This window comes from Lathyrus oleraceus, chromosome 3 (genome assembly GCF_024323335.1).
Source record: "Lathyrus oleraceus cultivar Zhongwan6 chromosome 3, CAAS_Psat_ZW6_1.0, whole genome shotgun sequence".
Classification (NCBI taxonomy): Eukaryota; Viridiplantae; Streptophyta; class Magnoliopsida; order Fabales; family Fabaceae; genus Lathyrus; species Lathyrus oleraceus.
The window spans coordinates 497,225,865-497,241,439 of NC_066581.1; the positions used below are offsets into that span (position 1 = coordinate 497,225,865).

Consider the following 15,575-nt stretch of genomic DNA (forward strand, 5'->3'; position numbering starts at 1 on the left):
ATGAGGTTATAGGTGGTATTTTACACGTTACATAAAAGGTCCTAATAAGGAAGGGAAAGCTAAAATTGATATGAAGAAACAAAAGTAATATATGAAGAATTTGATATATTCACACAAAAGTATTACTTAGAAAATGACCTAAAAGATAAGTTAAGGATTAGACAATGAAATGAAAGTGGTGTTTGAAGAATTTGATGTCAAACCAACCCAACAAGTAACCTTTACAAACAAAGAAAATCCCATTTAATTCAGAAATTAAAGATAAGGATATGACCCCCAATAAATAGTAATCAATAATAATTACTAATTAATTATATTAAAAAACCCTTATTAAAGACTTAGGGTCAATAACCTATCTAGTACTCATTAAAGCCAATAAAAAAATTAATTTAAGATTAAAAATTTAAAACCCCATTTTCATAAGCAAAAGCCACAAAATAAAAACCTTTTCTCTTTCTCTTTATAATTAATCTCCTTCATTCTTAAGCTATGTGTTAAGAGCTAAAGTATAAACTAAACTAAACCGCTCTTTTTTTTTTCTTTCTAAAACTCTAAACGCCGTAACGGACTTTCCCAATTTCTCAAAGCACCGTCACAAACACCCTCTCGTGCGTGTCACGTGACATTCAAAACCCTAATTCCCTTTATGGCTTTGGACCAACCCTCGTTACCTTCGAATCCTAACTCCGTTGATGGTGACGGGAACGGGAACGGGACGCCACCGTCCTCCACCGTGAATGGCGGCGAGGATGGGAAACCTACGGCGAGGCTACCGCGGTGGACGCGGCAGGAGATTCTGGTGCTTATACAGGGGAAGAGTGACGCGGAGAGCCGGTTCAAACCGGGTCGAAACGGTTCGGGGTTTGGTTCGAGTGAACCGAAATGGGCGTTGGTTTCGTCTTACTGTAAGAAGCACGGTGTGAACCGGGGGCCGATTCAGTGTCGGAAGCGGTGGAGTAATCTCGCCGGAGATTATAAGAAGATTAAGGAGTGGGAGACTCAGGTGAGAGATGAAACGGAGTCGTTTTGGTTGATGAGGAATGATTTGAGGAGAGAGAGGAAATTGCCGGGGTATTTTGATCGTGAGGTTTACGATATTCTTGATTCGCCGTCTGTGGCAGTGGCGGCAGCTGCCGCCGCGGCGGCGACGGTTCTTCCTATGGCTGTGTCGGTTTCGGAGGCGGTTGGTGATGAGGAGGTTCATATTTACGACAGTAATAGGAAAGTGAGTGGTGAAGATGGGTTATTCTCGGATTTTGAGAAGGATGAGGTTTTGGTTTCCTCCAAAGATGTTCATGTTCCTTCACCTGTTCCTATCTCAGGTAGTTTTTTTGTTCATGAATTTTTGGAAACCCATTTTGGATTTTGATTTTATCAACTCATACAATAGTGTTATTTAGATGTAATACCAACATCTTAGATTGAATTTGAATTAGTTTTGGGATCCAAACATGTCAATATCGAATGCGTCAATGTCGGATACCAACCCACCTTATGTTCAATCAATTAGCTCCATTATTTGTGTTAGGGTTAGTGCTTTGTTTGGTAGGTGCAATTGATATTTTGTTGCCTTTTACTTATGAAATTGTAGATTTTCGACTTTCTAGTTACTTACGACACTAGTGTTCATTGTTTTGGGGACACCGCTAGTTTTGATTTCATGAAATACCATGTTTGTGTATAGAATTTTTTATTCTAGTAATGGTGTTTTTCTGTTGTGAAGATGGATGATTTGGATGCAATGGTAATGTGATGGAAAGTTTTGTAGATTATGATGTTGTTATCCTTGATTATCTTATGTTTAAATCTTGATTTGCAGAGAAGCAGTTTCTACCGCCCCTCAGTCGCTGCCAAGGAGAAGGCAATGCTCAAGGTAATTGATCATGTTCTTAATGGATTTGATGTTAGACTGAAATCATGTTTTGTTTCAATACCAGAAAGATTGCTATGCTCTAATTCTTATGTGCTATGTTTAGTTCTATCTGTTCGATAGAAATCAGTTTTTTTTGGTCACTAGATGAAGTGGTAGTAACCACTAAGAACTCAGACACACAATCGCGAGTACCAGGGTTTGAACCCTGGTGATGACGTCCAACCTAACAATATCGGCTTCCGCTAGAATTTCTAGACAGATAAAATCTATTTAAACTTATCAATAAATTAATGATTTAAATAATGGATAGATTCGAGGTTTTAAATCTCGGCCGTGTTGCAATTATTAATATTTTGCGGTTGAATGCGGTGTTACTTAGCTGCAATCGCATTCTGGCTGCATAGATGTAAAAGTTATTGATGTTTACCTGTTAGGCCTCAAATCACAAAAGCATACCTTTTTAAAAAAATTGTGCAATGGTGTCGAGGTGATGATTTGAGGATTGAGACCTTACATCTGTTTGGACATGGTTTGTTATGTTGTGGAGACACAACTTTGATGTTTTTGCTTTGAAACTTCGGCCCCTACTCATCTGACCAAGATGATGTGATAGGCCCGAAACTTAGTGCCTATTACATTCAAAGTGCTTCATTACAAGATGACAGCACAAATACATGAAAGTTACTTCTATGTCTTTTGTCTCCAAAATTGGGGAATTTTACTGCTTATGTAACTCTCAAGTAAGCTAAAACCCTTTATGAGACAGCTTGGTTTCTTGTCCGTTATTTTATTAGTTTGCATCCTCTCATTTTTTATGCTGCTACCGATTCCTACTGCCGATGAATTCTGATTAACTGGTACTGGGTAAGGCCAATTGCTTACTCAACGCCACGCAGGTTTCTGCTATTGCATTTGGATTTCAATAGGATTGCAACGAACCGCCTTTTTTTCCAGCTTTTGTCGATCAGGACTTGATTGGGTATACATCCAATGTGTGATTGTTTATTTAAAATTCTGAGTTAATCATCAATTTAGTCATGAAACTGTAGGCATCAGTCAACTTGGTCTCTGAAATTGACAAAATTCCAAAATAATGATCTCCAACTTTAGTCTTTTTTGGATCGGTAAATTTTGTTCCTGAAATTCTAATTTGAATTTGTTCATACATTCTTTTGTTTTTACAGGTACCAACAATGAGAAACAACCCGCCTCAAATCCAGAAATGGGTTCTACATCTCAAGGGGAACGGAAGCGGAAACGGCTTCCAACCGATGAAGAAGACGAATCCTTGCAAAGTCAGTTAATCGACGTGTTAGAGAAAAACGGCAAGATGCTAAGCGAACAACTAGAGGCTCAGAACATCAACTTCCAACTGGATCGCCAGCACCAGAACGACACTGCAAGTAACATAGTTGCTGTGCTCGATAAGCTTGCAAATGCTCTTGGAAGAATTGCTGATAAATTGTAGTGCAAGAAGAAGGATCAGAGTAGTAGTGTACATAACATTTGGAATCAACAATAGTGGGTCCCTTCATTATTTTTTGACCACTTGTTCACTTTTTTTAGTGTTGTTATTACTGCTGCCATTATAGGACTTAGGACTATATACAACATTTTGGAGTTACTGCATTTATTCTATTTTTCATTGAGGTTTCATGAATCCTTCCATGGTCAATAATAAATAGTTTTTGTACATATGATGTTAATAATTAGGTGCATTTTTATTCATTTTCTCAATGAATTTAGGGAGTTTTTGTTATTTAGAAATGTTCAATCTGGTTACCCAAACCGAACCCGTCCAAAGGTGTTTGTTTGAATAAAGGGTTGATAGTTTTGTATCTAGAAACTCAAGCTCTTTGCAAATTGATTTTTCTTTTCTTCTCAAAATGGTTTGCAAAAGTTATGCAATTCTTTTAATTTTGTATTATATTTCAAAAAGGGAATGTTATGAAACCTAAAGTAGAGATAAGACTTAAAAGATCAAAATAATAGTTTAGGTTATACTATGCTTTCCTATAATAGTTAACAATTGCTTATCAAAACACTCTGGCTCAATTTTTGTGTTATAATTGTGACAGCTGAACTCTCATGATTGAATTCAATAGCTAGCTAATTGTTTGTTTGAACTCTCAACCAATTTTCTTCCAAAAATGTTATTTTAATATCTTTATTAATTTTTAAGTATTTCAATAATCTTATAACATTTTTAAAAAAGATCTCTGAATAATAACTCAGTTGGTAGTAGTACAGACACAACGACGTATAATACTAATGTGACAATATTTGATTTACTAACTAACTTGTTGTACCCAAGAATTTATTTCCAAAAGAGTAAGATTAAGATGTTAATCAAGAACACAATTGTGGTAAAGAAAGAAAAAAATGAGATTAAAGAAATGATTATTGATAATTGATGAGCATGCGAGGCAGTGAGGCAGTATTGGGGGGAGAGAGTGGGGCCCAAAATATGGTCGGGAAAATGGAGGGAAATTCAGTTTTGGCCCACCACAGTACACTGTACTACAGCCCAACCATTCTCTCTTCAGACAAATACTTACATTTTCTCACGCTCCCCTCTTGCGCGTCACCAACACATGCCTTCAAACATGCTCTCAACTAACCATTTTTTTTCATATTAAATATCTTAATATGTTGTGTTAAAATAACAATCCTAATAAGTTAAATTCTTATTTATTTTTATATAGTCCTTAGGAAAAATTAAAAAAAAAACTAATTTAAGTTTCAATAAAATACATCTACTTTATTTATTTATTAAAAACTAGAGTATTCATTTTGTTTTATAGAAACAAGTTTGAAATTATACTTTTAATTCTTAGTATAAATCTTGTTCATGTCTTATTCGTAAAACAATATCACAATTTTTAAAATATATTTATTATTTAAATGTTTTAATTTTCTTTTAGTTTCTTACATATCACGACATATTTGAACACTCACACTTAAAAATATTAAACATTTTCTTATAGAAAATTAAAAAATTAATAAATAAAATTAAAGTTAAATAAATATTTCGCATAATTTTACACTATTGTCAAATAGAAATTCACTCATACTACTTATATAATTTTTTTTATATTTAATTTAATAAAATATATGATAATTATTGATTTACAATGTAAAATTAATAGATCGTAAAATTGTTAATTAAAATTAGAAAATATCAAAATTTTGAAAAATAAAATAAATTTACATTAAAAAACCTAAAAAATAAGAGCATATCCTATTTTCTGATAAAATTAAACACTTAATCTTTTTACCAAGCATTAAATATTTTTATAAAAAAATCATATTTAAATTTTCAATAAAATAGACTTGTTATAATTTTTATATCTTATATATTTGTGTATGCTGTCATTTTATTGAATAAATGTATTTTTTTATATAATGTCGTTAATTTGATTGTATTAAAAAATTTATTTATTTGAAAGTGGATTAGTTTAAAAAATATGTAAAAAAATGGTGAATTTGAATGTTTATTTAAGAAGGGTTGTTTTAAAAATAAAAATGTATTATAAAGTAGATTAAGTTACAATGCATTTTTTTTTGTATTGGCCTTTCAGGAGGATATGTAAATTTTAACTAATACTAAAAAAATGTGATAAAATTATTGAACGAAAGAAAATGTAAAACAATGTGCGATGGTAATTATTACCATGACCATATAATATGATTAAGATTAATTAATAATTAATAATCTAAACAAAAGAAAATGACAGATTAGAAAAAAGAGAAAGAAGGGGGCAATAAAGGGAAAAGTGCATGAAAAAGGAATTAATAGATGTAACTTTAACACATGGGATTCGAGAATTTAGGTTATATAGAATTATAGATTATACTTAAATTAAATTTAATTAAATTAAAGTTAAATTAAATAAACAATTTTCAATTCTCTTTTTACTTTCCCATCTTCATTCACTACTACACTTGACTCAACCAGCACACACAACACAAAAATAGAAGACATCAAAATCAAATCATAAGCAGCCTCAAACTCCAACGTTGTCTGTTCCTTTTTCCTTTTGCTGCGCTAGGGTTTGTGTTTTAGGTTTTTGGACCAAATCAAAAGCACTGTGTGAAGTGAGAAAGTGAAAGTGAAATTGATGCAAATGTTTGTGACACTGTTGTTGGAGTGTTTTGTTTCTAGATCGAGTGTTGGTGATTCTATAATGCTGAGGTGTGATTGTCCTTGAACCGACATAAACCTAGGATTTGTTTGTTGGTTAAAAATGCAATTCGCTAAGCTTGATGATTCTCCTATGTTCCGCAAGCAGGTTGGTTATCACTCCCTTGTTGTTGTTGTTGTGTGTAGTGTATGCTAGGTGTTTGATGAATTGATTTAGTTAGTTAGGTTGTGTGATTGATGTGTTAGTAGTAGTTGGTTTAGAGTTTATTTTGTTTAAAGGTGAATTTGAAATTGATGGCTTGCTTTAATGCTTGTTTTAAATGATATATGGAATGTGAATGTTTTGATATGTCTGAAATTTAATGCTTAAATTTACTCAAGCTTTGTTTATGCTGAAAACATCTAGGGTTACTTTCTGACAAGGTTTTAGAAAACTGTCTGCGACCGTGAAAACGGCTACAAAATGGTATCGACAGGTGCTGATATCGATGATGTTATTTACTGTTTTTATGTTAAAGAACAAATTGTGGTTAATTCATACAGCGGCGACCGCAAGCAGGGTCGCAACACCTGTACCGACCGAAATTGTGGAAGCCTTTACGCGACCGCGGCTGTTATTTAAAACCTTGTAGTTCTGATTCCGAGAAATCATGTGAAAAGATGAAAGTGGTTTCATTCATAGGCTGTGATTTAGATAGAGCTTTGGTGAGGAGTTAGAGTGAGAGAGTTATCAAGCAAAGGTCGATACCCCAGTTGCCCCGACTGTGCTTAAACCCTGAACAAGGAGAAATCACCGTTGTCAGAAATGGTTGTAGCCAGTGTTGTCTCGATCGTAGGATATTGTGGAAGGCCAAAAATCCGCCATATATGCAGGCCGTTACAGTCTATGGGGCTGCTATGGTGTGCATCCTTTCACGAATTGCCTAAAAATCTTCCATGCCATGGCTGCTATTTAACGATACTGGTTATAACAGTGGAATTTGAATAAACCACTATTAGTCCGCAATATGCTATTTAGTACTCAAATAGAGGTATTGCTATTTTCCACGATTGACAACACTGGGAGAAATAATATGGTTACTCCCTGAAAATCCCTCCCCTCTCCGTTTACTGATGTACCAAACATATCTAAATTAATATGACTTAAGTTCCTAAAAACATTGCCACCTTGCTATCTGTAAAATGAACTGAACTGAACTGATCTCTATATTAAACATGCTACTACAGTGAGATCTAAGAAGTGTCTTTAGAATTTATGTTATTCTGTTTTCATTGAATTAAATCTTACACAGATAGGCACTAAGTCAGTACTGCATTGTGATGTTTGGTTATTTCGTGAATTTAACTATCAAATGATTCAACTCCCTATTGCTATGTTTGATTATGCTAGCATTAATGATTAAATATAGTATTTTTTTGAAGATATGAAATAATATACTGTACTCCTCGCAGGTAAAATGATATTATATTTTTAAAGGCTGGTAGAATGATATGATGATTGGAATCTTTAGTTTCATAAATTTAGTCCTTCATCTCTGAGATTATTTGTGAATGGTGGTTAGAGCTATTTATTGACGATTTTATCATTTAATTCTTTGGTGAAACAGATACAATGCATGGAGGAAAGTGCTGAATCTTTGAGAGAGAGAAGTTTGAAATTTTACAAGGGATGCAGAAAATACACGTATGTAGTTATTTGAACTATATCATCATTATGACATTATTAATCAAAATCCATTGATAAATAGCCACGAACTTTTGAGAATGCGTAGTAACTCACTTAACATTTTATTATCTCTTATCCTTGTTTTATTGGAAGCATCTATTTTCAACTTTACCTTTGCAGAGGAAATATGGTCCAAAATTTTGATTAAAAGTCAAGAGGTTTGTCGTAAGAAGAAAAGAAAGCAAATATTGCTTAGTAGTCTTGTGTATTCTTTCCTCCATGGAGGATGCTTTTCTTAGTGTTTATAAGGCAACAACATTGTCCATAATCGAAAGGAAAATTTTAGTGGATTTATTTTCTATTTTTTTAGTTCCATCGTAAGAAGTTTGTCACAGCTAATCATCATATATTGAATATTGATTTCGAAGATGTTTGTTTTTTCTAAGACCTAATTGCTGTCACCTTTGTACTTTCCAGGGAAGGACTTGGGGAGGCATATGATGGAGATATTGCATTTGCAAGTGCCCTTGAAACTTTTGGTGGGGGTCATAATGACCCCATCAGTGTAGCTTTTGGAGGTATGTCTTTTTATTCAACATCATGTTTAAGATGGTTGATGAAAAGTTTATGTTCCGCCACATGACTGAACTTCTGTTCGTGCACATATTTGATAATACTTTATTCTCAATGTCTTTCTTAGTGGTTCCGTGTTTTATTACCTCAAATAAACTGCCAATCCTAACAAAATATGCATTCTTATGCTTGCTAGTGTTATTTATCAAGGAAGAGGAAAACAATTTTAATTCTCATGAAGACAATGTTTCTCGAGAGAATTTATTTGCAATTTTTCTCTATAATTTAAAGTGTCTATACTTACTATCTGACTCTATGATTTGATTATAATGATGTTCTCTATGCTCTTAAAATCTCAACAATAGTGAGAAACAATTTTTGATTGAGGTCTTCTTAACTGCACTTCAGGCCCTGTTATGACCAAATTTACCATAGCCTTGAGAGAAATTGGGACATACAAGGAAGTCCTTCGATCACAGGTGAAGTGTTTTGTTTCATATGCTTTTTTAATCTCTTAATAGTTGCCAATGACTCCCAATATGACATTTTAAAAGAGATAAAAACAAAAAACAAGGCTGATTTACCTCCAATCTCTCCATTATCTTCTTCTTTTATCCATAAACAAAAAGGAATAATATAGTCATCAATACTTGAACATAAAACTGTGAAGCAGAATCAATATACAATCTTTAGCAGTTAACTATTTGGAACCGTCATCCTGTTTTTTTTTGTTGACAAAGATTGCTTTCTTCCTTTCAGGTTGAGCATATGTTAAATGACAGATTGCTCCAGTTTGTTAATATTGATCTGCAAGAGGTCAAGGTACTTGAAAAATATCTTACTGTCTGTCTTCTTTATTCTGTCAGTAAGACGTATGCAAAACTAAAGCAAAACTAAAGCAAGGTCTTTCTAGTGTCTTTGCTCTTACTGGACTTTTGTTTCTTTTTTTAGATTTAGGATTCAAGCAGGGCTTTTTAGAACATATACTTCTCTTGTGGAAAAAGTAGTACCGTAATTTATTTTTTATTGGATTTTACAAAAACAATATTTGTAGGTGTGTTTCGTGGAAACATTTTAAGCTTTGTAGTTTATAAATGTTTCTTATAGTGATGTAGACTTTGAATATCACTTAATGATGAGGACAGTTGATGTTTACTTTTCAACCATAAAATTTCTGAGTGAACTACGCACAGTTTCTGTTATAATGGATCTTTTCTTAGTGCAGGAAGCACGGAAACGCTTTGACAAAGCCAGCCTTATTTATGACCAGGTGCATTCACATTGCCAAATGCTTTCTAATTTTGACACCTAGTTTGTATATTCCTTCTGAGTTGGATATTTGGATGAGAATCGTAAACTAATGTCCAGCACTGTTCTAACAAAAACAATGATAAAAGTGCCTGGAATTTTTTTTTTCTTTCACAAATTGTCACTTGGTATTGGATTTGAAATTTCTGTTTTACCTCTTGAATTTTAAAATAGACCTGCAGTAACCGATATTGTTTTCAGCCAACAGTATTAGAAGCTTCGAAATCAAGTTTTTGTCTAATCATTGCTAAATTTGTTACTCGCAGACCCGTGAAAAGTTTCTGTCACTGAGAAAAGGTACAAAAACTGATGTAGCTCATGCCCTAGAAGAGGTAGGCTTTGTATACCCCACTTGTTGAGTCAACTTAGATTTGTGATATCGTTCTATTAAATCTTACATGTTTGGGCATGATTTAGGAGCTTCATAGTGCAAGAGCGACATTTGAGCAAACTCGGTTTAATCTGGTTAGTAAATTCAATTGATTCGAAGTAAAGAAGTAATAATTTTACCGCTACTTTCCGAAATAAACTTGAAGAGTCTCTGCCCAGGTTACTGCCCTGTCAAATGTTGAAGCTAAGAAGAGATTTGAATTTTTGGAAGCAGTCAGTGGGACAATGGATGCACATCTTCGTTACTTCAAACAAGTAAACATATATTGTTTAAAGTATTCTTTCACATATTCTGTGTCATAACATTCTTCAATTAATTTCACTCGTAGGGGTATGAACTATTGCATCAAATGGAGCCATACATTAACCAGGTTTAGAACCAGCTTTGTCTTTAAATGCTTTGTTTACATAGAGATTTATGTCATATTATCAATTATCATTTGGCATCTCAAGGGTGGTTAGTTGAAAATGCAAACGATTCACACCAGGCTACCTATTTTGCAGGTTTTGACTTATGCTCAACAATCAAGAGAAAGGTCCAATTATGAGCAAGCAGCTCTCAATGAAAGAATGCAAGATTACAAACGGCAGATTGATCGAGAAAGTAGGTGGGCTTCTAATGGTTCTAATGGTTCTCCTAATGGAGATGGTATACAAGCCATTGGTAGAAGTTCGCATAAGATGATAGAAGCAGTAATGCAAAATGCTGCAAAGGGAAAGGTTGAAAAGAGGGCTGGAAATACTTTTATTAGTTATTACTTTCGCCCATTGGTTTATTCTTAATTTTTTATTTTTCTTTATCATTTTAGGTTCAGACTATTCGACAAGGATATCTCTCAAAGCGTTCCTCAAACTTAAGGGGGGACTGGAAAAGGAGGTTTTTCGTTCTTGATAGCCGGGGAATGCTGTATTACTACCGTAAACAAATCAGCAAATCATCGGTAAGAAGTCTATTGTGTACAATAAGTTGGTTTATGAAGGACTTAAGCCGCCATGCTTCTTTATAACAAGTTTTTTCCCTTATATTCCTGTGGTTATTTATCATGTATAGGGGTCTAGCAGTCAACATTCTGGTCAGAGGAATAGTTCAGAGCTTGGTTCTGGACTTCTAAGTCGATGGCTGTCTTCTCATCATCATCATCATGGTGGAGTACATGACGAGAAATCTGTTGCTCATCACACTGTGAACCTACTTACATCAACTATCAAAGTTGATGCTGACCAATCGGATTTGAGATTTTGCTTCAGGATCATTTCACCGACAAAGAACTACACTTTGCAGGTTATTTTATTGACTTTTTGGATAATGTTTTATCCATTTAAAGACAGTGATTAAAGCTTTATGTTTTCATTCCTTAATTATGCTTGTCAGTGCAGGCAGAGAGTGCACTGGACCAAATGGATTGGATTGAAAAAATTACAGGTGTTATTGCCTCATTGCTAAGTTCTCAGATTCCTGAAAGGGTAACTTTCATACACTTTTATTTACCATAACTATGAATTTTAGTCAACGTGATTAATGTTACCCATTTTTATCAGTTATTACCGGCAAGTCCAATGGGAAGTGGGCATCATAGGTCTACAAGTGAGAGCAGTTCTTTTGAAAGTTCAGATTTTGACCACTCTGCTGTTGAAGAAAGTGCAGCTGATAGAAATTTTACATCTTCACATCTGGAGCGTGCCTCCAGAAGTTTGAACCAGCAGCGATCCTGTAATAAAAGTGAGAAACCAATTGATGTGTTGCGAAGAGTTATGGGGAATGAAAAGTGTGCTGATTGTGGGGCTCCTGAACCTGACTGGGCATCATTAAATCTTGGCGTTCTTGTTTGCATTGAATGTTCTGGTGTTCATCGAAACCTTGGTGTGCACATATCCAAGGTAGATCATACAAATGCATTTCCTTGATCATTGTATATGTTATGTTGCTTCCCTCTCACTTTGAATTTAGGTTTTGTTGTTGCTTCATTTTTGTGACGAGGCTTTAATATAAATTGATCATGTTGCTCTTTTTTCTCGGTTCTATTGTAGGTTCGCTCTCTTACATTGGACGTTAAGGTGTGGGAACCTTCTGTGATAAGTTTATTTCAGTCTCTAGGGAATGCTTTTGCCAACTCAGTCTGGGAGGAACTTTTGCAATCAAGAAGTGCCTTTCAGGTTGATCTTGTCCCTACAGGGTAAAGAATCCCCATTATTATATCTTTGCATTACACCCATTGTTGTTTTCTATTTTTTGACCAAGTATTTCTATTCCTGATTTACATTTTCACTAATTATGAAGCTCGAGCAAGTCCGATAAGCCACAGACGGTTTTCATCACCAAACCCGGTCAATATGATTCTCTATCGGTGAAGGAAAAGTTCATCCATGCAAAGGTATGACTATATTCTGTTTGTACTTCGGATCCTTAAACTCGTGCTCTCTCTTATGGAGAAGATTATTCTTTGGGTAAAATCCAAACTCCAAAGCCTGAAAAAGTTACTTTTATAATTTTGATTAGTTTATGGGAAAAATGACGTAGAAGGACGGATGATGGGTTAATCTTGGACTTATTTAAAGTACATTGTCACAAGGTTTATTAACTTGCAGGGCGGTGCGCTCTTATCTGACTTGAGTTGTTGAATATTTACTTTTAATTCTCTTGGCAGTATGCGGAGAAGATTTTTGTTCGCAGACCGAAGGACAATCAATACCAGCTTCTAGTGGCACAACAGATCTGGGAAGCTGTTCGTGCTAATGACAAAAAAGCTGTATACCGCTACATTGTTAATTCCGACGTTGATGTCAATGTTGTTTATGAGCAAGCATGCAACAACTCTTTAACCCTTGCCAAAGTCATGCTATTACAAGAGCAGGCAAACCATGATCAGGGCTCTAATTTAGCAGGGAACACATTGGACTGGTCCTCTAATTGCTCTTTGAATTTGGTAGGCACTAAAGAAGGCCAGACAATGGACAATATCGAAGGTTGCACACTACTTCACATTGCTTGTGAAACCGCGGACATTGGAATGGTGGAGCTTCTCCTGCAATATGGTGCAAATATTAATGCGAGCGATTTGAGAGGCCGAACTCCTTTACATCGCTGTATTCTCAAAGGAAGATCTATAATTGCAAGATTACTTCTTTCAAGGTCAGTGATAACTTCATGTGATGCTTTATCTGTCTCTCGCCAAGCTATCATAATATTATGGGCAGGACCGTCTTTGAGGGTGTGCAATGCGAGCTACTGCAGAGGGCTTAAAATTTGTCACATTTAAACCGTGGTTAAATAAGGCCTGTTAACATAATCACGGTTAAATCTTGGTTAAATAGGGTCGTTTTTCTATGGTTAAACTGCGGCTAACCTCCCTAGAGCCTCCAAAAACTTGAGACGAGTCTATTTACGCGCTGTATCTTGTTTCATATACAAAAGGGTATTTTAGGAACATTTATACAGAAAATGAATACATTAAAATAGTCTATCTACATTTCTTAATATATATGTGAAAATTGTAAGAGAAACTAACAAACATGTATACAATGTAGGGGTGGCGATCCTCGAGCTGTGGACGAGGAGGGAAGAACCCCTATTGAGCTTGCTGCAGAATCAAATGCTGACGAAAGACAAGTCCATGCACCATCAACTGATTCAAATGGATGACACTAATAAAAAAAACCTGGAACTCAAGTATATTATATATAAGATATGGAAGATTGAATTATGTAAATTTGTATTTTTCATGAATCGAAAAAATGTTTTTTTTAAGGAAACAAAACACCGCCTGTGTGAGGCGGTGTTTTGTTTACAGGGAATGTGGTAGGTTGTAATGTCTACCCCTTGGTAGTCTTGTACACAAGGTAGTGCTAAGATTTGTAATGTAAAATGACCACATTGGGTCTCTGATGTCAAGAGCACTGTAGTACTAGTTGAGCCAAGCAACACTTTTGTAATATGTTGTGTATTTTTCGTTTGATTCCTTTAGTGGTGATTCTGTGATACATTAGACTAGGGTTTTGGGCATGCTCTGTACATTGGTTTATTTTTGTGAAAGGTGTTGTGGTTGTTTTTCACTTTTGTATTGATGGATTAATTAGTGGATGTCCATTGTTTTGGTGTGGTTATAATGATATAAGATATAGAAAAAAAATTATCAGAAACAAATATGAAAACAAAAAATGAAGCAATCACTTAATTTTTTACTTAAATAATTCATTTTTTCAAATTTTTATACAAAATAACCACATTTTAGATAATTTTCTAAAATAATCCACATTGAAGAACTGTTGCCAGATGAATCGGTGCCTCCTTTCTAAGTTAAAAGAGGTGGCATCAATTGGATTGACTTATGCACCTAGTGCTGTCAATTCAATTGACGCCTATGTGTTAGGTTTAAGAGAAGACCGTCAATTGGTCTGACATCTATGTGTATTGTGTAATTTTTTTTTGAAAAGTAATGTATATTATATAAAATTTGAAACCAGATCAATTGGTATTAATATTAATATGAGTTTACATACGAATATCAAAAAGACTAATGTCGTTGATCAGGATGACTTAATCGACCTCCGGTACCACATCCCTTATCTACCCGAACATGTGGCACTAACCCACGTTGATGATTTGCCCAAGGTATTTGGGGATTTAAGGGCCTAGGAACATCACCACCACCTACAAGCTCCCATGTAAACGCATTTTTCGTAAGGGAACTTGGGAAGTATTTTAACTTCAAGTCCTCATTGTTCGCTATGTCACCAACTTCGGTCTGGTACATGGCCACATGTTCAACGGTGGATTCTTCAGTATCCCCCGTGAACTTAGTAAATTTAGGGACTTTCCATCCCCTTGGCAATTTTGTTTGTAAGACAAAATCTGGTAGAGGCGAGGAGTACGTCGGCCGCTGGAGGCAAGGACTTACTTCGTTTCGCACTATGATCCGTTCGACGATAGCCTATAGGTTTTGTTCTCCAATGGCTGCATCGTGTCGAACTTGTCGAACCACCTGGTCTGGATCCTGGTTATGGTTAACAAGTACTACGGGGGCCTTCATGCCACCCTTGGGATGTGTTCGAAATCCTGATATTCTTGTTCGATAGTATCGTTTGTCATCTCCTCTTGTCGAACTGGTGTTTTTGGTCGAGGAGGAGGCGTGCGATTTTGACGCACTTGAGCCCTTGGAGCTCCAAAAAAGTCTCAAATCCTGGTCATTTGGGTTGCCAACTGCTGATAGCTCTGCGTCGAATCCTGGATCAAGGGCCTCAAAATAGTACCCATTTGCTGAGTTAGCATGTGTACCATTTCATGGTTACTTTCGTCCATCTGTTGTCTCATAACGACAACAGAGTTTGACGTAAACGTTGGAACTGATTGGGACGTCAATCCGAACCCCGGGGGTCGACCAAATAGGGTTGCCAAAGGTCCAAACCCCTGATAACGAGGGAATGACGATGGCGAGGTATCGCTGTAAGTTGAACCGAGGTTATGCATATTTGTCATAAACTCCGTTGGCATTCCCAACGTTCTGTGTATGGGAGTCGTGTAACTGGGCATCTGTTGCCCCATAGTTCCCATGGTCGTCGGTGTCGGCGTTTGTGGCTGACACAACGTCAGAATTGACCCTACAAACGCTGTTCAAACCGTCGAC

The 15,575-nt window shown here is 35.4% G+C and overlaps 2 protein-coding genes across 5 annotated transcripts; both read left to right on the forward strand.

Annotated features, from left to right (window-relative positions):
- The first annotated feature begins 400 nt into the window (after positions 1-400).
- LOC127128370 (trihelix transcription factor ASR3) lies at positions 401-3,566 on the forward strand. 2 transcript variants are annotated; one of them, XM_051057624.1, is made up of 4 exons: positions 401-1,322; positions 1,820-1,873; positions 2,743-2,852; positions 3,058-3,566. In XM_051057624.1, the coding sequence occupies exons 1-4, from the start codon at positions 647-649 to the stop codon at positions 3,175-3,177; spliced, it is 960 nt and encodes a 319-aa protein (XP_050913581.1). In that variant the 5' UTR covers positions 401-646; the 3' UTR covers positions 3,178-3,566. The 2 variants fall into 2 exon arrangements, with proteins under 2 accessions (XP_050913581.1, XP_050913580.1); XM_051057623.1 differs by lacking the exon at positions 2,743-2,852.
- A 2,220-nt stretch (positions 3,567-5,786) lies between these two features.
- Positions 5,787-14,004, forward strand: LOC127128371 (ADP-ribosylation factor GTPase-activating protein AGD3). 3 transcript variants are annotated; one of them, XR_007805864.1, is made up of 20 exons: positions 5,790-6,165; positions 7,625-7,701; positions 8,161-8,261; positions 8,665-8,735; positions 9,016-9,078; positions 9,482-9,526; positions 9,831-9,896; positions 9,982-10,029; positions 10,114-10,209; positions 10,284-10,325; positions 10,459-10,674; positions 10,764-10,895; positions 11,006-11,236; positions 11,332-11,418; positions 11,494-11,832; positions 11,983-12,128; positions 12,233-12,326; positions 12,600-13,084; positions 13,480-13,687; positions 13,729-14,004. XR_007805864.1 is itself a non-coding variant. In XM_051057625.1 (19 exons), the coding sequence occupies exons 1-19, from the start codon at positions 6,121-6,123 to the stop codon at positions 13,592-13,594; spliced, it is 2,499 nt and encodes an 832-aa protein (XP_050913582.1). In that variant the 5' UTR covers positions 5,790-6,120; the 3' UTR covers positions 13,595-14,004. The 3 variants fall into 3 exon arrangements, 1 of the variants encoding a protein (XP_050913582.1); XM_051057625.1 differs by having other exon boundaries at positions 13,480-14,004; XR_007805865.1 differs by lacking the exons at positions 13,480-13,687; positions 13,729-14,004 and having other exon boundaries at positions 5,787-6,165; positions 11,983-12,108; positions 12,600-12,822.
- Positions 14,005-15,575: the final 1,571 nt, after the last annotated feature.

What these genes read in the sequence shown, in the direction of transcription:
- LOC127128370 (XM_051057623.1), top strand. Translation starts at nt 647, where the DNA reads ATGGCTTTGGACCAACCCTCGTTACCTTCGAATCCTAACTCCGTTGAT. An exon ending in TTCACCTGTTCCTATCTCAG is followed by an intron (nt 1,323 to 1,819) that starts GTAGTTTTTTTG and finishes CTTGATTTGCAG; the next exon opens with AGAAGCAGTTTCTACCGCCC. An exon ending in AGGAGAAGGCAATGCTCAAG is followed by an intron (nt 1,874 to 3,057) that starts GTAATTGATCAT and finishes TTGTTTTTACAG; the next exon opens with GTACCAACAATGAGAAACAA.
- LOC127128371 (XM_051057625.1), top strand. Translation starts at nt 6,121, where the DNA reads ATGCAATTCGCTAAGCTTGATGATTCTCCTATGTTCCGCAAGCAG. An exon ending in TTGATCTGCAAGAGGTCAAG is followed by an intron (nt 9,079 to 9,481) that starts GTACTTGAAAAA and finishes TTCTTAGTGCAG; the next exon opens with GAAGCACGGAAACGCTTTGA. An exon ending in AAAATGCTGCAAAGGGAAAG is followed by an intron (nt 10,675 to 10,763) that starts GTTGAAAAGAGG and finishes TTATCATTTTAG; the next exon opens with GTTCAGACTATTCGACAAGG.